General features: G+C 44.0%; 6 protein-coding genes across 21 annotated transcripts in view; 4 read left to right on the top strand and 2 right to left on the bottom strand.

Annotated features, from left to right (window-relative positions):
• tmod (tropomodulin) overlaps positions 1-8696 on the top strand; it is a 53960-nt gene extending 45264 nt beyond the window's left edge. For 6 of the 16 annotated variants that reach the window (XM_089265533.1, XM_089265534.1, XM_089265530.1 and 3 more), the window contains 8 exons: positions 1476-1628; positions 1691-2203; positions 2263-2514; positions 2589-2736; positions 2921-3303; positions 6175-6452; positions 6904-7360; positions 7707-8696. In XM_089265533.1, the coding sequence (XP_089121659.1) occupies positions 1476-1628; positions 1691-2203; positions 2263-2514; positions 2589-2736; positions 2921-3267 (1413 nt within the window). In that variant the 3' untranslated portion in view covers positions 3268-3303; positions 6175-6452; positions 6904-7360; positions 7707-8696. Of the gene's footprint in view, positions 1-1115; positions 1403-1475; positions 1629-1690; positions 2204-2262; positions 2515-2588; positions 2737-2920; positions 3304-4078; positions 4424-4465; positions 5335-6174; positions 6457-6903; positions 7361-7706 lie in introns of those variants that run through there. The other 10 variants (XM_030383027.2, XM_089265531.1, XM_018109205.3 and 7 more) reach the window with 10 other exon arrangements.
• A 105-nt stretch (positions 8697-8801) lies between these two features.
• On the top strand, positions 8802-11340 carry LOC108656848 (sodium-independent sulfate anion transporter). The gene is made up of 2 exons (XM_018109168.3): positions 8802-10573; positions 10633-11340. Exons 1-2 carry the CDS (start codon positions 9115-9117, stop codon positions 11202-11204), a joined length of 2031 nt encoding a protein of 676 aa, XP_017964657.1. The 5' UTR covers positions 8802-9114; the 3' UTR covers positions 11205-11340.
• LOC108656963 (uncharacterized) lies at positions 11259-13104 on the bottom strand. The gene is made up of 2 exons (XM_018109397.3): positions 12127-13104; positions 11259-12065 (listed from the first exon to the last, which is right to left on the bottom strand). Exons 1-2 carry the CDS (start codon positions 12211-12213, stop codon positions 11355-11357), a joined length of 798 nt encoding a protein of 265 aa, XP_017964886.1. The 5' UTR covers positions 12214-13104; the 3' UTR covers positions 11259-11354.
• A 222-nt stretch (positions 13105-13326) lies between these two features.
• Positions 13327-15162, top strand: LOC108656943 (eukaryotic initiation factor 4A-III). The gene is made up of 4 exons (XM_018109374.3): positions 13327-13577; positions 13637-14003; positions 14068-14259; positions 14325-15162. The coding sequence occupies exons 1-4, from the start codon at positions 13445-13447 to the stop codon at positions 14830-14832; spliced, it is 1200 nt and encodes a 399-aa protein (XP_017964863.1). The 5' UTR covers positions 13327-13444; the 3' UTR covers positions 14833-15162.
• On the bottom strand, positions 14949-16735 carry Coq2 (ubiquinone biosynthesis protein COQ2, mitochondrial). The gene is made up of 2 exons (XM_018109361.3): positions 15533-16735; positions 14949-15473 (listed from the first exon to the last, which is right to left on the bottom strand). The coding sequence occupies exons 1-2, from the start codon at positions 16565-16567 to the stop codon at positions 15264-15266; spliced, it is 1245 nt and encodes a 414-aa protein (XP_017964850.1). The 5' UTR covers positions 16568-16735; the 3' UTR covers positions 14949-15263.
• An 844-nt stretch (positions 16736-17579) lies between these two features.
• On the top strand, positions 17580-20676 carry Ctr1B (Copper transporter 1B). The gene is made up of 2 exons (XM_018109440.3): positions 17580-18366; positions 18975-20676. Exons 1-2 carry the CDS (start codon positions 18292-18294, stop codon positions 19431-19433), a joined length of 534 nt encoding a protein of 177 aa, XP_017964929.1. The 5' UTR covers positions 17580-18291; the 3' UTR covers positions 19434-20676.
• Positions 20677-20752: the final 76 nt, after the last annotated feature.

Here is a 20752-nt window from a genome sequence, read left to right as displayed (position 1 = left end):
AAATGCAAAATTCACAGCAAGATCAGGCCATGGTCATTTCGCTGGGTACATCATATATATGAGTCTCTGTGTGCAGAGTATCTCTTGATTGTGGACTCCTTGGCTAGAGCACTCTTACTTGTTTTCTTTAGAGCGAAACCGGTTTCACTTAAATGGCGCACTGAAGTTGCAGCAAAGTACGAAAAGTGGTTTATGTGGTTAGTCTCGCTTCCTGGCGCACTCGTCAGTTGGTCTGCTGCTGCCCTCTGAAACCAGTTTTGGCAGTGTCTTTAGATTTGGCTTTTGTCCGTTGGCTGGCTGCCTGGCGGGTTCACTTGGGTTCGGTTCGGCTCGGTTCAGTTCAGTTGGTTTGTTGGTTTGTTTGTTTGGGTCACGCTTTGCTAGAACTTTGAGCCCACTCAGCGTGCTGTACAATTATTTTATGTAAATTGCTGGCCCTCTGGCCGCGTGTCTTTTAGTTAACTGACTTCGTGTCCCTATGTCAGCAGCTCTTGGCCAAGTTAGCTGCCCAACGACAGCTTTGTGCTTTTGCCTTGCTCATTGGGCCATGCTTGGTGTTTTATTTTAATTTCCAATTGCCACATTAATGCCAGCGCTGGCAATAAATCTCAGACAAAGAGAAAAACCTGCGCAATACTTTCCCACAACAAATCAATCGCTGGGGGCTGCTTTACTTTGGTTACTTTTGCTCTTATTTATGGCCCCTCAGCCTTGGCCAGAGCTGAGCCAGGGGCTTTTGTTCAGCTTCGATTTCATGCTCGGCGCATCGTTTTAGAGTGGAAGTCATTTAAGTGCAGACAACGTGCCACACTTGGCTGCCCCCGCCAGTCCCGCTGCAGCTTTAAATGTATGCGCCTAATTTACATTGCCACCGACTGTCGATTACGCCAACTTGGAGCGAGTCTCACTGACTCACTGACTCGAAGACTGGCTGACTGGCTGACTAGCTGGCTAACTGAGTGGCTGACTGGCAGTTGCGATTGCTGCTCTTGGCTCAAACCGCGCGTCAAGCAAATGTTGCACGGCTGTTGCGACTCTTGTTGTGTCTTGCTGCTGTCGCGGCCCGTGTTGCACCTTAATTTGGTGTCTTGTGCTTTGTGCGCGCCAGTCGCTGCTGAGCCCCAGTCCCGGACACATCCAACCACATTAAGCGTCTGCGTCAGTGCTGCTCGGTTTATACCTGCATAATTGGATTTGCATTGTGTTTTATTTTAAGTTTTATTTATTTTTATTTGCGTGGCTCGCCGTTTATTGATTTGCGAAAAGTGTCATAATACACGCTGAGCCCGCCATGGAGAGCACTGAGCCAGTGGCTGAGTTTCAGAAGATCAAGCTGCGACCCGTGCCCAAGATCAAGCGGCGTGCACCACAGCCGCCGGCTACCCTAAAGCTGCTCAAGAATGTGTGAAATGCATATTAACTATAGAGTGCTATAAATGAATGCATTAATTTCATATCAATTTCATCATTTGCAGACTTCGTCCACCACAAAGACAACCACGCTCACTACGCCGGCCAAGCTGTACGGCAAGGACTTGAGCGAATACGATGATGTGGATGTGGAGAGTCTGTTGGCGCAACTGTCGCCCGAGGAGATAACCATACTGGCCAAAGAGGTTGATCCCGATGTAAGCATGCACTTGAATTCATTTTCACATATCTGCAGCTTGACTAATCCTTGACCTTTCAGGACAACTTCCTGCCACCAGATCAGCGCTGCAGCTACGAGTGTACCAAGGCTGCTACCGGGCCGCTGAATCGCAAGCAGCTCATCGAGCATATCAACAAGCAGGCCATCGAGACGCCCGATCAGCCGGAGTTTGAGCCGTATGTGCAGGGCAAGGTGCGCGGCAAGAAGTGGGTGCCACCGCCAAGGGATGCGCGTGACATTGAGGCGGAGGAACAGATCGCCATCGACATGGGCGAGGAGTACGAGCATGCTCTCAGTGATGCCACGCAGGAGGAAATTATCGATCTGGCTGCCATTCTTGGCTTCCACTCGATGATGAACCAGGATCAGTACCACGCCTCGCTACTGAACAAGGGCCAGCCGGTTGGCTTGGGCTGGGATGGCATCACAAAGTCCACACAGCAGAAGTTGTACCCCATGGATCCGCCCAACAGCACAGATGTGGATGAGTCAATCAAGCGCGTCAAGGATGACGACAACAAGCTAATTGACCTGAACTTGAATAACATTAAGGTGACTATTCACGATTTCAAACATGTGCATCAGCTAACGAGCAATCTCTTTGTCTCTAGAATATATCGGATGAGAAGTTCGAACAGCTCTTTGCAGCACTGCCTCAGAATGAACATTTGGAAGTTCTATCGCTGACAAACGTCGGACTGACCGATAAGACAGCTCTCCTGCTCGCCGAAGCGATCGAGAAAAGCAAAACCCTGAGAGTATTAAATGTGGAGACCAACTTTATCAGTCCGCCCGTGATTGTCAGACTAGTGCAAGCTCTGCTCAAATGTCACACCATCGAGGAGTTCAGGGCCTCCAATCAGGTAAGTGGTGATAGCTCAGTGGAATTTCCAGTTGAATTGAATGAGAACTAACTCCGCTCCTTTGCTCGACACAGCGATCTGCAGTGCTTGGCAACAAGATTGAAATGGAGATCACCAACTTGGTGGAGAAGAACCCATCGCTACTGCGACTCGGCTTGCACCTGGAGTTCAACGATGCGCGTCATCGCGTGGCCGCCCATCTGCAGCGCAACATCGACAGAAGTAAGTTGGTCGCTGCCATTGGCAGCTCTTTCTACCCACGCCCAGTTGTTGCAGGTTTTCAGCGTTGGTTCTGCTCGCTAGGCTCGCGATCCCTTTGAATTTCTTTGATATTATGAAATTACGTATACATATATATATATGCCTTTATTCACGTTTGACTCGTGTGTACCTCACTCGCGTTTAGGTGAATTGCAGCAAGGTACGTTAGCTTTCCACGCCGACGCTTCGTCACCGTCATCCCCATCCGCACCAGCATCCGCATCAGAATCAGCATTTCCATCTACATCCGCATCAGCCATATCGCACTCAAAGGCAAAGAGCTTGGCTGCTTTCGAGCAGTTCGTGAAGGCTCGCACCTGGACTAATGCATCAGATTCTGCTCATGTCTTGCCACCATCAGGGCGCATTACGCGCAACTTGCAGTTGACTTCCATGGCAGGCACACCAACCACAACTGGAGTGGCAGCCGAGGCCTCCACATCCCGTGCTGCCCTGAGCCGCTTGCGCGCGGCAAACGAGAAGGAGATCTAAGCTTGGATGTCCTCTCTCAGTACCCAAACGGCGTTGGTAACCAAAATGTAGTTCTCTCTCTCCCCCCTCTCTGTTTCTATCTTGTGGTAACCAGGTAAAATGTTATCGTTTCGAGAACCCACCCGACGTCTTTGGCATCTCTTTATAGTCCAGTCGTTAAGCCTAATACTTCAGCACATCTCTCACCACTCAGCGTTCGTGGCGTTCATGTTCTCGTTATCGTTATCGTTTTCGTTCTCGTTCTCGTTTTCACCTCTCGTTTCGTTGCGTTGCGTCACCAAGTGTCCAAAAATTAGTTAATATACGCCTAAGTCGAGCTTATTTAAGATCACAGAACTTACTCATTGCCATTCGTAGATCTAAATTAATGTAATTACTATATATAGCGTATCAAGTGTTGCTAAGTCAGTTTTACATACTAAGTCAGCTGTACGGGAATATCATTCTTCACGTAAACATTTTGCTATTGCCACTGCCCCATCACACACATATACATATACATACATATATGACTGTGTGTATAGTTCCCCGTCTCAGTAAATCCTCTGTATTGTGTCTTCCTCGTTAGCGGCAGTGAACAATCTTTGTGTCTTGTATATACCATAGAATGTGTGACAACTTGTCTGCAGTACGATTCGATATAAAGCATTATTAATCAATTATTTGTTATATATTATATTCAAATCCCGAAACTATCAAACTGTATCCCACAACTCAACTTGTCCTCTGTGTATATTAAACTACCGCTACCAATCAATCAACCAACCAACCAACAACAACAACAACAACAAAATTTCAAAACGATCTTCAGTCTTCCGGGTGCAAAAACTTAAGCCCAATTTGCCAAAATTGATATTGCCCAGCAACATGGAGATTGAACGTGATCTGGGTCACTCGGCAACGCCCTCGCCGTCGCCATCGCCATCACCGTCGCCACAGCCGCCGGCCGACTATGATGTGGAGGTGGATCCCGATAATATGGTCATACGGGGCGGCGGCGGCGATGCCTACGATCCAGAGATCGATCCCGATAACATGGTGGTGCCCGGCAGTCGGGCCGTGACGCCCAACTATGACGACGAGGGCGTCTACCAAGCGCACACGTGAGTGAAGCCACCAAGCAGAAAACACCCAACAGAAAACACCACCAACACCACAGCCAAAGCCACCGCCACCGCCACCGCCACCACCAACACCATGCACACCGGAGCGGAGCTCGCCCAGACACAGTCAAAAATGTACAGACAGTCAAACAGCCGCCACTCGATCAATTCTCGTTCTCTCACCTCGCTTCACCTCGTTTCGTAGTAACGTTGTTGTTGTTGCCTCTTGATCCACCAACATTTTGTGTTTTGCCCATGGTGTAAAGAAGGGCTCGTTCTGCCCATGGCCAGAGCCAGCTCTCAACGTCTTGCAGACCAAGAACGTGTACATAAAACTCAAACTCAACCCAATATAAAAACAAACAAAAACACAAATGTAAATCTATCTGTACCTGATCGTTGTCGTCGTTATCAGCAGCGCTGCTCATGCATTTTGATTCATATTGTATATAACTGGGACACGCCCATCCATCAGCATTAGCTATGCACTACTAACAGCCCAGTAAAGTCTCCAGGAGCAGACGAGCAGTTCTTGTATCTTGTTCTTACCCCAACTCAGTCTACTCTCTGTGTTCTACCCCCGTATGTTGACACCAGACCAACAGACCAAAAAAAAAACAATATTTCCCTCTCTCAGACAGTCAAAGAGTCGAGAAGATCGACTCAACAACGCGCTTTACATTGTTTCTTATGTGTTTCGTCTATTCTCATTTTTGTGTACTATTTCTTTCTCTCTATCTCTGTCTCTCTGTTTCTCGTTTACAGTAAGAAAAGATCTTGAGTTACGCCTGCAGTACAGATTTTTCAATAATCTGCATAGAAAGTCAACAAGAATTCAATAAACCCAAAAAAAATAAAATAAAATAAATAAAGAAAAAACCAAAAAGAAAGAAATGCTAAAAAATCAAATCAAAGCAACTAAACTAAACATTTTTAATGAGTTTTGTAAATTTAAAAATAAAAAGAAGAAAACGAATAAAAAACAACAATGTTTAATCTCTGTAAATTAAACGTGTAAACACTATATAAAAAGAAGAATATAAAAGAAAAGAAAGAAGCAGCAGCTGCAACGCTGGCATCTGAATGCGTTAGAGAGACCAAGAAGTAAATAATATATAAATTATATATATATACATATACATATATACACACACACATACATATACACATATCTATAATGCGCAGAACGAACCACTGATACATGCAACTATGTAAATATATCTACGATACAAGCATATATAGAGAGAAGATATATTTGAAACTGATTTACGAGAAAAGTCAAGGCATCTAACCCCAGCAAAAACTCTTTAGACGTAATGTGTATAATTTTGTCTAATCTCTAACACAGGTATCTATGAACACGAATTCTACGTAAAATGTTTCTTAATATAAACGCAACAAAGACTACAACAAAATTGTCTAACCACATAAGCATTTTCGAATTTGAATGCTGCGGTCTAGTATATATGCATATTAATATTTAATATCTAAAATTACATGATCTTAATTGACCTTCGAAACAAAAGAACCGAAACAAAAAACAATTATAACTCAAGACTGTTAAGCGTACTGATCTTTTTGTACTTTGTTTGTTAAGCCATGCATGCGATATTAACTGAACTGAAATGTTATTATTAGTTATTAATTGAAAATTGCATGTTTGTTGATCCGTCTACCATGCTGCATGACACGCCCACAACTCCTGATCCGACACTACCTAAAATTCATCCCATTGGCCTTTACTAAACCCAAGCAGAAGTTGCTGCTCAATCCACAGAACTCTAATAAACTTCTCTTCGTATAGGAATTAAACTGCGATGTACAATTTTTAAGTGAAACTAAAAACACAAATAAATCAAATAACAGCCTCAAATAACAGCAATATAAAATTTATAAAATAAAAAAATATATATTTAAAATTAAAATATAAATGCCAAAATGTCGAAGCAATTTTTATAATTCAACAAAGGCAGCATCACACGAACAACAACAACAACAACAACAACAACAGCAACAAACATGAACAAGATTCAACTTGTAAACCCATCTAGCAAAGCTCTCAGCGTTAAGCCATGTCGAACAGTTGGTATCCAAATCTCTTACTCAGTTCCTTGTTGTTCGTTCGTTTGTTTGTTTGTTTGTTTGTTTGTGCCTAGAATAAGATAATGAGTGAACAAAAGCCTAACCCAGCCAGCGTTAATCTTAAGCGAGCCCAACTAATGCCAATCCCAACCCGAGTTCTGCTTAAGCCAGCTCCAATTAAAAACACTTAGACCCTAAGAACCTATTGCTCAAACATTTCTTGACTTGCGAGCGAATTTATGTGCCGACTACTAAAATCTAAGAATGTTGTACCCGAAAGATTGATTGATTGAATTTATGACAACATGTTGTATATGATTATGATTAACCTTAACTAAGATAATTTGTATTCCCCTGTTCAGTGTTGCCATTTACCTAATCACATTGTATTTGTCTCTTCTCTCTCTCTCTCCCACTCTCTCCTCTCTATCTTTCTCTCTATGTCTTACAGTACGTGTGAACCGCCTCAATCAGCGTAAATAAAAAGACAAAACATGCCACAGCCAAGCAACCAACAAATCAACAACAGCAACAACCTTTTCTGTGTGTGAGCGTGTGATTTGTGTCTTTGTTTTATTGTCCAATTATGTACGAAATTAACAAGAACCAGCAGCAGCAACACCACCTGAACAACAACCACAACAACAACAACAAGCAGCATCATGTGCGCCAACGATTCTGTGTGTTCAACTCAACAACAACAACATCTTGTGATTTTCCCCCTTTTTGTAACTCTGTGTAACCGCAACTCCACCACCAACAACAACAACACCACTACCACAACCACCACTACTACCAACAACAACAACAACAACAATATCAGCAACAACAACTACAATACCACCTAAAACGACCCACACCCAACAACCAGCCGCAAAACTAACACCGAAGAATGATGTTAACATGCAGTACGTATCCGAGTATCTGATAGATATATCACATAAGTATCTTTAAGCTAGAGCTGCGCTTGCTGAAAGCGAGTGTTAACACGTTGATAGGCAATAACTAGCTTAGTAAATATTTATATCTCAGCTTAGCATAAACTACAATTTCAATATATGTACATAGTTATAGATAATGGATAAACCCAATGTTGGCACTTGATATCAACTGCAAGTGTATCAATCGTGCGTCATGCATCGATTTATTTATACATTTTTAACCAGTTTTCTTGCTCCGCTGTTGGTGTTACATATGTCTCTTAACTGATCTATACACTATGCTAATCCCAATTTATGGCTATATCTTTTGCAGTTGGTCGTCAGCGGCGCATGGGTCATCTGACCAGGAACTATACCATTGGCGCTTGGCCGTAGGCACCGAGACGTTCTGGCAGCCCCGGGCAGATGCCTATCGCATACTCATATATGTATACATGATATACCAGCTGATATGAGCTATACATATATGCGTCTGATTATGTAGTTGATAGTCCCCATTGTTGTTGCTGTTTTGTTCGAAAGTTGTACACAACTCTTCGTTTGTTTCAATGTTTGTTGCGTTCAATGGAATTTTATTTCAATTACGAGAATTTTTTTTTCATACTGTGTTCATTTATCATATGCCTAATCATTTGTTAGTTATTTGAGTTATGCAAATGTTTGTTGTCGAACAAAAAAACACACACACACACACACACACACACAATGGAATATTTAAATGAATTGTATCTAGATATTGGCATTGTTGAAATTTACAATTACCAAAACAAAGCAGCTTAATTTGATCGTGTTGTAACCTTAACAAAATTATTTCCTTAAGTAAATTTGTCAATTCTGGATTGTTCAGATATATACGCTGCAGTTTGCAAATTGTAATTTTTGATAACGAATTGATTAGCTTCGGTTAAATTCGAAATTTAATTTGGTTTCATTTCGTTCAGTTCTAAAGATGTGCACATGGCAAGTGCTTGAGCTTATAAATATTTACATGCATACACATACGCGTACACACATACATGCGAGTACATTATACTTATATATATAAATATATACACACACATAATTATATATGATACATATACATATAGCCATGGTCTCTGAAACAATTTACTGCTATTGAATTATAAAATTGCCTAAACATAATGTTACAATTTTAATTTTAAATACGCATAAAAACAAAAACGGATACAATTGTACATTGTAATGATATATCTTACTTTATATGATCTAATACGATGCTTTTAAAATACAATTTTTAAAAATCATGAAAAAAAAACATTAAAATTAAATAAACCAAAAAAAATAAATAAATTTTGTTTATTAATTGATTAATATTAATCAAATTTATTATGTACGCATTAAGATAAATGTCAATGTTCCTCAAGACGATACGATAGGAATACTGCGTATGTTTGCTCACTGAATTTGTCATTGATATTCAGTCTACGATTGAGTCATGGAAAAATTAATATCACCGACGACACCTGTGCCAGTTGATTTGGTCGATAATGGCTGGCCAAACAAGAGCAAGTCGTGTGGCCGAAACAAACAACTGGCGTCCCGCTTCCACATTTTTCAACAGGGCAAACATCGGTGGCCGCGATAAGATCGCGCTTTAGGTGCCCAGCATCCGGCGCTATCATTCAGTCGCTGCATAGCCACTCTAGCAGCCGGAGGCAGCTACCGGATTTACACAGAATCGCATCAAAGGAGATACCGCAATGTCCACACTGGAGACTGAGGTGACCTTCCGCAAGCGCGCGGAAGTGAGTCAGAGCCTTGAGGCGCAATTTCGCAGCTCCTCTACGGACTGCATACTCATCACAGACCATCGCACCTCGAAAAGCAAGAGCCTCGAGCAGCTGGAGGCAGCCAGGCAGGAGCACGAGGCAGGGCCCTCGTGTTGCATGAGCTATGCGAGGAGTGCGTGCCGCATGAAGACGCTTAAGAAGCGCCTGCCCATCATTGAGTGGCTGCCCAAGTACAACAGGCAGGATGCCATTGGGGATCTGATAGCCGGCTTCACTGTGGGCCTCACCGTCATTCCGCAGGGCTTGGCCTACTCGGGCGTGGTGGGCCTGCCCGCCGAGTCTGGTCTTTACGGCTCCTTCCTGGGCTGCTTTGTCTACGTCCTGCTCGGCACGTGCAAGGACAATACCATTGGCAGCACAGCCGTGGCCTCGCTCATGACATACCAGTTCGCACACGGCTCCTGGGCGCACTCGGTGCTGCTCACTTTTCTCACCGGCTTGATTGAGATTCTGATGGCCATCTTCAAGCTTGGCGCCCTGGTGGAGTTTGTGTCGGGCCCGGTGAGCGCAGGCTTCACCAGTGCCGTGTCCCTCATAGTGCTCACGTCCCAGATGAAGTACATTTTGGGCGTGAACAGTGAGGGTGGCTCGTTCCTGCGGAGCTGGATCAGCATGTTCCGCGACATCGGTAACTTTCGCATTTGGGACTGCTGTCTGGGCTGCGGCTGCCTAGTCCTCCTGCTGGCCATACGCAGCCTCAGCCAAATCCGCATTGGCCCAAAGCAGAAGTGCGAACGTAGCCAGCTGCAGCGCGTGCTCAACGAGATCATCAAATTTGTGGGCGTCACCCGCAATGCCACGGTTGTCATTGGCGCCACTCTGGTGGCCATGTACCTGGAGGCGAACGACAGGAATCCGTTTCGTCTCACAGGCTACATACCGCCTGGCTTGCCCACCATTTCACTGCCCAATTTCACGGTCGAGGCGCAGCCGGGCAATGCCACGGCCGGCATTCCCGCAGTGCCAGGCCAAAACTTCTTTGAGATGGTGCAGAGTCTGGGGTTTGGGCTGATTATAGTGCCGATTATAGCGCTGCTGGAGAACGTGTCTGTGTGCAAGGCATTTGCCAAGGACAGACAAATCGATGTGAGCCAGGAGCTGTTCGCCACCGGCGTGGCCAACATGGCCACGGCCCTAGTGAGTGGCTACCGGAGCAACGGGGGCCTGGCCCGTTCCGCCGTCAACAATGCCAGCGGCTGTCGCACCAACATGTCCAATCTTTATATTGGCATCATCGTTGTGCTATCGATCAGTTACCTCACCGAGTACTTCTACTTCATACCGAAAGCCGTCCTGGCCTCTATCATCATATCGGCCGTGGTGTTTCAGGTCCAATACCAAATCGTCGGGCCGATGTGGCGCAGCAAACGTGAGCTCGACTCCTGAATTGCTGCCATAAATTGTCTTCAATTGATTCTCAAATTGCAGGCTCTGATCTTGTGCCCGGTCTGCTGGCCTTCATCACCTGCCTTGTGCTGCCCCTGGAAATTGGCATCGTTGTGGCAATCGGAGCCAATCAACTCTACATACTCTACCATGCGGCACGGCCCAAGGTGACGCTGGAGCAACTGGAAACGGAGCATGGCATTAAGTTTATAAAGATTACGCCCGATCGCTGTTTGATATTCCCCTCGGTGGAGTTCGTGAGGAACATGGTGCTCAAGTCCGGAAGCAAGACCACGCTGCCCATTGTCATCGACTGCACGTACATTTACGCTGCCGACTTCACGGCGGCCAAGGTAATCTCTTCGATGGTGGAAGACTTCCAGCGACGTCGTCAGAAGATCATCTTCTTCAATCTCAAGCCGAGTGTGGTTAGCATATTCGAGGGTCTCAAGACCAAGCTGGTGCTCTGCTACAATACGCACGCGCTCAGCCTGGAACTACTGCCCAATGCCGCAGATCTGTCGCAATCGGTGGACTCATTGGAGGCAGGCATCTCTACGGGTGACTCTGTAAGCATGACCAGCACTAGCACGCTCTCCTTGGCCAAAATATAGATGATTCTCAATAGATTAAAAGTTATTATCTAATGCACTTCCAGGCGATATCGAAACATTTTCCTACAGCCAATCAAACTTGAGCATTTATAAAATAAAGTACAGTTAATAAAATAAAAATATATGATAACTTCAACTTTGAACTTTGATTTACTGCTGCATATGCTGATGCAGCTTGCTGCGTATCTCTGCCTTGCGTCGCTCCCGCGTCGCGCGCTGCTTGGCTTCCTGGGCGGCGCATGCGGCACGCTCGGCCGCCTTCTGCGTGTTCCGGTAATCGGTTCGTGCAGCATCGAGCTGCCGGAGGAGCAGTTCGACACGCTTTTTGGCCGCCTCGACCAGCTGCTGTTTCTCGGTCAGCTCCTGCTGGGCGCCATTGGCAGCGTGCTCCGAGTTCATCACATTGGCCTGAGCATTCTTGACCGCCTCGCCGAGAGTCTTTAACTGTACGCCGGCCTGCTTGGCCGCCTGCGCGGCCGCGTTGCAGTTGCTCTGCGTCGCTTGCAGCGAGCCCATCTCTTCCTCCACGACCAGCTCACCTTCACGCACCTCCGACTCCAGTTGCTCAACGATTTGCAGTTTGCCTGCCAGAGCCGCATCGGCAGCATTTGCTGCGGCTAATGCTTTATCGGCCAACTGAATCTTTACCTGAAGCGCTGCGTTTTCCGCGGCTGGCAATTGAGCATCTGAGGCAGCCTTCGCTTCCTGCGCCGCTTTCATGGCAATGCAAGAGGCCTTTTGCCTCGAGGCCGCATTCGGAGATAGTTTGATGTGGCAGCCTTCGTCCTTCCTACCACAACCTTCCTTGGCATTGTTGCGACCGTCATCGTATAGTAAGCTGGTCGGGGCTACGGAACGTTTCTGAGATACACGGAAATTTTCGATTTAGCCAGATTTCTAACACTAGCTTCAAGACACTTACCTTGCCCATGCTGTGGCCAAGAGTTTGCGGCACCGATGGACTGAGCAGACAGAGGAATAGAAGAAGCACTGCAGCCTTAGCAGTCATTATATATGTATATTAAATTTCAAAGCTTCTTTCAAATGAGAGCGAATATTATTTAGTATTTGAATAAGTAATGTTGTCAGACGAGCCTGGAGATTTATGTAAGATGACAAATTTTCAATGCGTTGCGAGCCTCTGGTCTTGATATGTATAATGAGCATCGTACTGGCGAACAGTGCACACAGCAAACGTAGGCCGTCCTGTAGTAATGAGCAAGATCCGTCATCCAAAGACAGCTGCCATCTTAACCTGAAGTCCACGAAATTAGCCGCAACGGCAGCAGACGAAGCTAGCGCAGCCAAAAATGCCCAGAAGTGTGCCGGTGAAAGGGCTGGTCAGCGGGCCATGGAACGACTGGCCGACAAGGCCGAGCAGGCTGCTCGAGCGGCTGAAGCGGCTCTGAATGGCAAGAAACTGCTCCTCGAACAACTAGAGCAGAGTCAGTGCGAGGCCGATGCTGTCATAGAAGAGGTAGAGATGGCACTAGCCCGTAGCAAATGCAATATAGATACAATTATTCGCATCTCTGTAAACATAAAAAATCATGAAGAGATCATGCGGAGCTTTCTAGAAGATTCGATGATGAATTTAGAGAGATATAAAGAAATAGCGGCCTGTGCCAATAATGAGATACGGGAAAAGTATATGATACTCATGCACGTTAGCAAGCGAGTGGAGGAACTAAAAAAATGCATGGAAAAGGCAAAAAAAGATCTTTGCCGGATCGAAAAAATTGCCGAAAAGGCTGAGACTGCAGCAATGGAGGCTACTCAGCGTGTAGAAATAGCACGAGAGTTGGCCCAAAAGACAAAGAAACTTAAGAAGAGAGACTTGAAATTATTTAAACGGATATTGAAGAAATTTGTCAAAACATAACACCACAATTGACGATTAATTATTTATTTTATAATAAATTAGTTGATATATTTTATTTAAACTACTACGGGTAATCAAATGTTATTTATAAATAACAGCTCTGGTATTAATAACAAGTGGAAATACAAAACTTTGAAATAATGCAATGCGCGCCAAATGCGAAAATATGAGCACCTATGGCAACTCTAAAAGTGCTGCTAAAATTCCGTATCGATATATCGACGCTTTACTATCGATAGCCGAGCTAATATCAATTTCCATCCCCAAGCCGCATGAAAGTTATAGAAAAAATATTTAGAAAACTTGTACTGCTCTTGGTAAAGATATTACTGTGAAATATTTAAACACATAGTCGAAAATGGCTCGCAAAAATGCACAAGCCGAGGATCTCTCGAATGTGGAGTTTGAGACAAGCGAAGATGTGGAGGTAATACCCACCTTCAATGCCATGAACCTAAAGGAGGAGCTGCTACGCGGCATTTATGCGTACGGTAAGTTTTTGTGTGTATGCATAAGGAATCGCTTTCTATTAATCCCAATATACATGTAGGCTTTGAAAAACCATCCGCTATACAACAGCGCAGCATAAAGCCAATTGTGAAAGGACGTGACGTTATCGCGCAAGCCCAATCCGGTACAGGCAAGACAGCAACATTTTCCATTTCTATTTTACAAAGCCTGGACACAACGCTGCGTGAGACACAGGTCCTGTGTTTGTCCCCCACACGCGAGTTGGCTGTCCAAATCCAGAAGGTTATTCTAGCTTTGGGCGACATGATGAACGTTCAGTGCCATGTGTGCATTGGCGGTACAAACCTGGGCGAGGACATACGAAAGTTAGATTACGGCCAGCATATAGTGAGTGGCACACCTGGTCGTGTCTTCGACATGATCAAGCGACGTGTCCTCCGTACAAGGTGAGCTGAGGAATATATTGTTAATTACCTATATCTAACATGTGTTGCTTGGGACACTTTGTAGAGCCATCAAGATGCTGGTGCTCGACGAGGCCGACGAGATGTTGAACAAGGGCTTCAAGGAACAGATCTATGATGTCTATCGGTATTTGCCGCCAGCAACGCAAGTGGTCCTCATTTCCGCTACATTGCCCCATGAGATTCTGGAAATGACTTCCAAATTTATGACTGATCCCATTCGAATTTTGGTCAAGCGGTAATTAAATATAAATAATATTTACGTCCACATCGAATTATATTATAATTCCGTTTTCATTATAGCGATGAATTGACGCTAGAGGGCATTAAACAGTTCTTTGTTGCCGTGGAGCGAGAGGAATGGAAGTTTGACACGTTATGCGATCTCTATGACACACTGACCATCACCCAGGCAGTCATTTTCTGCAACACCAAGCGCAAGGTAGACTGGCTGACGGAGAAGATGCGTGAGGCCAATTTCACGGTCAGCTCAATGCATGGCGACATGCCACAAAAGGAGCGTGACGAGATCATGAAGGAATTCCGTGCCGGCCAGTCTCGCGTTCTCATTACCACGGATGTGTGGGCGCGTGGTATAGACGTGCAGCAGGTGTCCTTGGTCATCAATTACGATTTGCCCAACAATCGTGAGCTGTACATTCACCGCATCGGCCGATCGGGCCGCTTTGGACGCAAGGGCGTTGCCATTAACTTTGTGAAATCGGATGATATACGCATTTTGCGCGACATTGAGCAATATTACTCGACGCAAATCGACGAGATGCCCATGAATGTGGCTGATTTAATCTAATACCCAATTCTATTAACCCTAGTTTATTTAACATTTGTACAACGGCAAACAATCTTTTCTTAGCTGTAGCGAAACTATGAACTACGACAAATGAAATGAATACATTAGAAGCGTAATTCACATACAGCACATAACCACAAACTGTATATGTAATTAATAATAACAATTAAGAATTGAGTACAGAAACCAGTTTGTTTACAAAAGTTGAAGGCCGAATGAGTCTAAAAGCGAATGGGCAACAAATGCTTTTAGACGTTTCCCCGAGGCGATTTTATGAATAATGTCACAACAAATTGCATTGAATACCATTAAAACTTCTACAAAATATAACCGTAAAATAATTAAACTACTTAGCTATGTACAGACTTTGGTCTAGAGCGAACCCGCAATGAAGGATGAAAATTAAGTTAACACCACAGCCTCATTACCGTTCAGCTGATAACGTCCGGCTTTGGTTGTGGCAACGGTACATATGATGGAGCTGCCACAGGTGCTAGCGTCGCTTTGTTCTGCTTCTTGCTGTCGTCCGACTTCAGCAGAGTGCCCAGCACGATGCCCAGGAAAAGAATCAGGCCCACCTGCTGGTTGGAGAGAAACTTCTTGGCGCAGTCACTGGGATTGTCTATGTTGAGTGAGTAGATCTGAGTAGTAATGATGGATTAGATTAAAGTTAACATATTCCACTCTACTGCGTGCTCACCTGCTGCACTAAGTGCGCTCCGACGACGGCTACTGCGGCATAATAGGGCACGGTCTGGTCACAGGCATAGCCGGCAGAGGTGAGACCCGCCAGCATAGCAGCTGTAAAGCAGGAGAGCCAAACTTTTGTGTTCTCTCCAAAGCGAAGCGCCGTCGACTTGACGCCGATCTGTAAGTCGTCCAGCTTGTCTTGGTGGGCATAGATGGTGTCGTAGACTATAGTCCAGCATACACCCGATAGGTAGAGTGGCAGGCAAGCTTCCAGATTAACGCTTCCCTGGGTAGCACACCAGCCGAGCAGGGCGCCCCAGTTGAAGCACATGCCGAGCACCAGCTGGGGCCAGTAGGTTACACGCTTCATAAGCGGGTATGTAATGACCAAGCCCAGTGAACTCGCGCCCAGCAGGATGGACTGCCAGTTCAGCTGCACAAGCACGAGCAGACCCAGGCTAAGCTGCGCCGAGAGAAATACAATCGCATCGAACTGCGTAATCTGTCCAGAGGCCAGCGGGCGAGTGCGCGTTCTTTCCACCTTGGCGTCGATATCTTTGTCCCACATGTCATTGATGGTGCAGCCCGCGCCGCGCATAATCAATGCGCCTATAGCAAAGAGTCCCAGCATCGAAAAATCTGGCCAGCAGCCGGCATCAGCACTGAGAGCTATGCTCCAGCCGCACGGCCAGAAGAGCAGATACGTCCCAATGGGCCGGTCTATACGCATTAGCTGTGCATAAGGCTTAGCGGCGTCGGCCAGTTCCTGTAACAGTGTCGCTTTATGCGGCGTCTTCCTCTCCTGGTTCGAAGATTCCGACAGCGTTGTCGTGGTTCTTTGGTGAAGCCTCCAGCTTGTCATATGTTCCTGTAGCATCAGCAGTCTTGGCATGCGATACTCGCTGCTGTATGTATGTAGACCCACATAGACACGCGCCGGCACAGCTGGCATGTGTTTTGTAGTTGTTGCTGTTGCAGTTGTTGCAGCATATGGCAAATGTATTTTAGCCCTGCCCTGTAGTCGCAAGTGTCGTAACGCAAACATATTACTGCTGTGTTTAGTGACTTTCTTATTGGAATACTGTACACATTGGTGTACGCAGTCAGATTCTATCTACCGCGGCACCACTTCGGATGTAACAAATGGCAAGAATTTCTATCTCTCTTCTGCGGCTTAGCAATATACTATCGATATATAGCCATTTCAAACATAATCTTTATGTTATCGATATTGTTCCCAGGGAACATGAGCTCCTGTTTATGTTTATATATTAACAATTCTTTTATCAATATCAATTTCATAGTCTTCACAATATAGATATACATGACAATTAAAATATACTCACTCTAAATTAAAAAAAAAAATCACTTCTAATAAATTTCCCTGTTTTATAGAAGCATATATAGAGTGCTGCCACATCAACGAATAATGATCTTTTAGTGCTTTTGCTCAGGTTTCAAATATTGTAGCTAACGTATTTTGTATTAAATTTTTTACTTTGCTTTTAAAAAACTTACAGATTTTTATTGGTAGTAGAAAGTCTTAAATTATTTACCATACATTTAAAACATGATTTATTAGCAAATATTTAAAAATTAGAAATAAGAATATATGCTCTTTAAAATGGTGAATATTTTTTAATCTTATATGATTCAGATCTGATAATAATAAGTAATAAATTTATATTGTATTTTCTTAAATAAATACTTATATATGTATATACGTGTTCATTACAATTAGCCTCATGCATGGGTGTGTGTTTTTTTTTTTTCTTTAAGTCCCCATATTTAGTAAACTTTTATAACATAAAAGTCAGTCAGAATAGTCAACAATATTTGTTTTAGCTTCTTAGGGTAATTTTTGGCAATAGCTTTTACCAATTTTCCATCGAATGACCAAACCATTTAGATCAGTCGAATATCGTTTACCGATATTCTGCACACGGCACCAATCTTTCGAAGTCTGCACACGCCAAAGAATAACCGTAACTTTTGCACACGGCCGTATAGAATTGTTTGCACGCGGCCATTATTGGATTGCGGCTGGCCAGCAGTTAGGAACAAAACATGGGCAAAGCCAAGTGGGCCTAATGCAGACATCAAGCAAATACGCTCCTCGACGGTCGCTATTGAAACAGTAGTTACCAGCCTGAGTACAATAAAAAAAAAAAATACTTTGACCAATTAACAATAATCTTAATAGCCACATAAATTGAACTTTAACAAATCCATATATTATTCTATCAGTTGAATTTCGCCAAGAATCATAAAACTTGCTGATGCTTATCAAGCATATGACCCTGATGTTGATTTGATGATTATAGCCAACTACCCAGCATGCAGATCTCCAACTGATTGCAATACAGACGGGCAATCATTTGCATGTATCTGCTCTCCCGCTCTCTCTCACTCTCTCAGCTGCTACTCCCGTCTCTCTGTTGCTCTCTCTCCCACACACCTGTCACTTACTGGTGTCAACATTGCTGGGCTGGTGCTCGCGTGAGGCCATCGCTCATGATATTACGGCTTGCAGTCCGCTGCTGCTGGCTGATAACACACATAATTCTCAGAGATAAGCGTATCGGGTATCGCCTTGACGGGATTAGTGTCAGGTTTTCTTTAAAAAAGAGCATACGTTCGTTTCTGCCAAGCAGTCAACGTCCCGTTCTCAGCAGTTAAGCAAGTGTCTACGCGGTTATCACTAGCTTAGGCGCTCAACATTCTGTTTCACTTTGCGTCCAATTGAATTAGTTTCACAATCCGATCGCAATGGACTTGATGTCGATGGCTCACGACGATGGCCATACAACCGCTGCGGCCCACACTTGTCCCATGATCATGGTGGTAAGTTGCACCGTAAACTAACTTCAATTGCACTCACAGCAACTGCAACAGCAACTGCATCAGCGACTGCATCTCTTACGGCAACATATGCAAATGCATATGTACATACACACATATTTATTTATTTATTCGCGTGCATTCAAAATTCTTTGCAGCGCAAAGAGAGAGAGAGAGTGAGAGTGCGCAAAGATTTATTTTAATTAGCATCGCATTAAATATACATACTACATATGTATGTACATACATACTTATTGTGATCTGCCAGTTTTTACTCAGAGCACATCTCGTACTCACACACACGCACACAACAATGCAAACACAGCCGTTTAGCTGCGATGCTTAATTTTAGCTCGCTCTCGCACTCTCTCGCACTCGCGCCCCAGCAATCATTTACGCTCTGTTCTTATGTACATACATACATACGTATGTATTTATACACATGAGTTTGTTTGTTGAGCAAGAGACAAACATTAAGAAATACCGGGTGCTCCTGCGATAAGTATGCATGTTACATGCTATCATATGTTGCGATAGTCATCGACTTTACCTGCGTCACCCTGTGATCGACCTGTGCGCTCAATACATGCATCTCTTTCTCGCTTCCACAGTTTCATGGCGGCCACTGTGAACGAATTCTGTGGCGCAGTTGGGTGGCCTACACCGTTACCGAATTCGCCTTCTCCTGCATTGCCTTCTTCGCGATGTCTTTCCTGTACGAGCTGCTGAAGTTTCTGCGCGTTCAACTGGCTCGTCGAGAAGCACGCAAGGAGGCTGAGCAATTGGCCGAAGAGCAGCGCCGCAAGGCCTTGGGTGACTGCAACGGCTGTTCTGAGACGCAACTGGCCGAAATCAAGGATAAGACATATTGGCAGCGCATCTTTAATATGCCTCACATCATCCAAGCCCTGTTGAACTTCATCCAAATCATCATCTCGTACTTGCTTATGTTGGTCTTCATGAACTTCAACTATTGGCTGTGCCTGTCTGTGATTTTGGGCCTGTCCTTTGGCTACTTCTTCTTCGGGTACGTCCAGAAAGATCCGAAGGAAAGCGACTGCTGTCCATAGTCTGGACCCCATTAAACCTATGCTCACACTTTCGGCCTACTAAATCGGAATTAATTTACACTTTTAATTCCAATCAATATACTTGTAAATATACTGACATACTCAAGGCAACAGCGCACAATACTGGGTATACTCAAATTGGAGAATGGATTGCAAACGGGATTATTAGACACGAACAGGATGAACTCACAGCATGGATGATACGGGCATATCTCAAAGTACACACTGCAGTAGCAACAACATTTTTCATCTATTCAATTTTTCCCCGGCTCATATTGCTTAGCAATCATCTCTTCTATCAACTTATCAAGCGAGACTTTCTACTTTTTCCACTTTCCACTAATCATCATCATTGGGTTGGATGCAAAACCTGACATTTGCTGAAAACTAAGATCTTTCATACAATGCCGAATTGCATTTCTAAACCCACGATACTAACCTCTTTATAAACTAAAACACCTACTAACACTATCTAGCTATCCAAACCTATTTCTTTCCTATATCCTAATATATCCTTCTTATCCACATCCACATCCTGACTATCCACTTTCATATTTTTCTTATCCAACGTCTTTAGTCCTACACTGTACAACCTATCATTCACAGATAACACGGGTGCTCCATTTGGCCAACCGCTGCTGCGTATTTCATTGAATACAACATGTAGAATTATAGAATCCATTATAGGAACATCCTGCGCAACCCTAAAGTCAAGCACATCATTAAGCACCTGCACTACACAAAACGCAAAGCACGCATCTTACCCTAACCCTCTAGCACACAATCTCTCTCCCTATCTTTACCTGGCACAACCACCCAACTGCACAGTTCCTCCCTAAAAACCATGCGCACCCACACCAGCACTTGCACTTTCCCACATATGTATTTGCACCTAAAAAAAAGATTTGTCAATGAACATCAGAAAAATGTCTTAAATCTCGAAGCAATCTACAATCTAATGTAAAGTATACTCAGATAAAAAGAATGTAGATTTAGATTGAGGTAAGCTCTACATTCAATCAGAGCATAATTCTTGTCAACCCTCTTTACCGTATAGTTATTACGAAATTTACACTTTTTTTTTTTTTTTTTTGCTAAAAAAAAACAAATTTATTTTAAAAATTCTTCTTTAAGATTTATGGCATAAATAGTCAACTAGAATTTACTTAAAGAGCATATTGTACAAATAATTATGAGAACAAGAACCTATGTAATAATAAAGTTTTTACATATTATAACACAACTCAATACTTTATTACTTTCTTCGAACAATCGAAAAGTTGCTATAAATGTGAAAAACAAATGAAAATCTCCAGAAT

The sequence above is a fragment of the Drosophila navojoa genome, chromosome 2, assembly GCF_054131105.1.
Source record: "Drosophila navojoa isolate 15081-1374.11 chromosome 2, UAZ_NAV_1.0, whole genome shotgun sequence".
NCBI classification, from domain to species: Eukaryota; Metazoa; Arthropoda; class Insecta; order Diptera; family Drosophilidae; genus Drosophila; species Drosophila navojoa.
Note: the sequence above shows the minus strand (reverse complement) of the source record. Positions and strands in the feature narration are given on the sequence as shown.

Bases quoted from the DNA above. Each gene is read 5' to 3' on its own strand.
- LOC108656848 (XM_018109168.3), top strand. From the start codon at position 9,115: ATGTCCACACTGGAGACTGAGGTGACCTTCCGCAAGCGCGCGGAAGTG. The intron at 10,574-10,632 runs GTGAGCTCGACT...CTCAAATTGCAG, and splicing joins GCCGATGTGGCGCAGCAAAC to GCTCTGATCTTGTGCCCGGT.
- LOC108656943 (XM_018109374.3), top strand. From the start codon at position 13,445: ATGGCTCGCAAAAATGCACAAGCCGAGGATCTCTCGAATGTGGAGTTT. The intron at 14,004-14,067 runs GTGAGCTGAGGA...GACACTTTGTAG, and splicing joins CGACGTGTCCTCCGTACAAG to AGCCATCAAGATGCTGGTGC. The intron at 14,260-14,324 runs GTAATTAAATAT...TTTTCATTATAG, and splicing joins ATTCGAATTTTGGTCAAGCG to CGATGAATTGACGCTAGAGG.
- LOC108656963 (XM_018109397.3), bottom strand. From the start codon at position 12,213: ATGACTGCTAAGGCTGCAGTGCTTCTTCTATTCCTCTGTCTGCTCAGT. The intron at 12,066-12,126 runs GTAAGTGTCTTG...CGTGTATCTCAG, and splicing joins TTGGCCACAGCATGGGCAAG to AAACGTTCCGTAGCCCCGAC.
- Ctr1B (XM_018109440.3), top strand. From the start codon at position 18,292: ATGGACTTGATGTCGATGGCTCACGACGATGGCCATACAACCGCTGCG. The intron at 18,367-18,974 runs GTAAGTTGCACC...TCGCTTCCACAG, and splicing joins CTTGTCCCATGATCATGGTG to TTTCATGGCGGCCACTGTGA.
- Coq2 (XM_018109361.3), bottom strand. From the start codon at position 16,567: ATGTTTGCGTTACGACACTTGCGACTACAGGGCAGGGCTAAAATACAT. The intron at 15,474-15,532 runs GTGAGCACGCAG...ATTACTACTCAG, and splicing joins GAGCGCACTTAGTGCAGCAG to ATCTACTCACTCAACATAGA.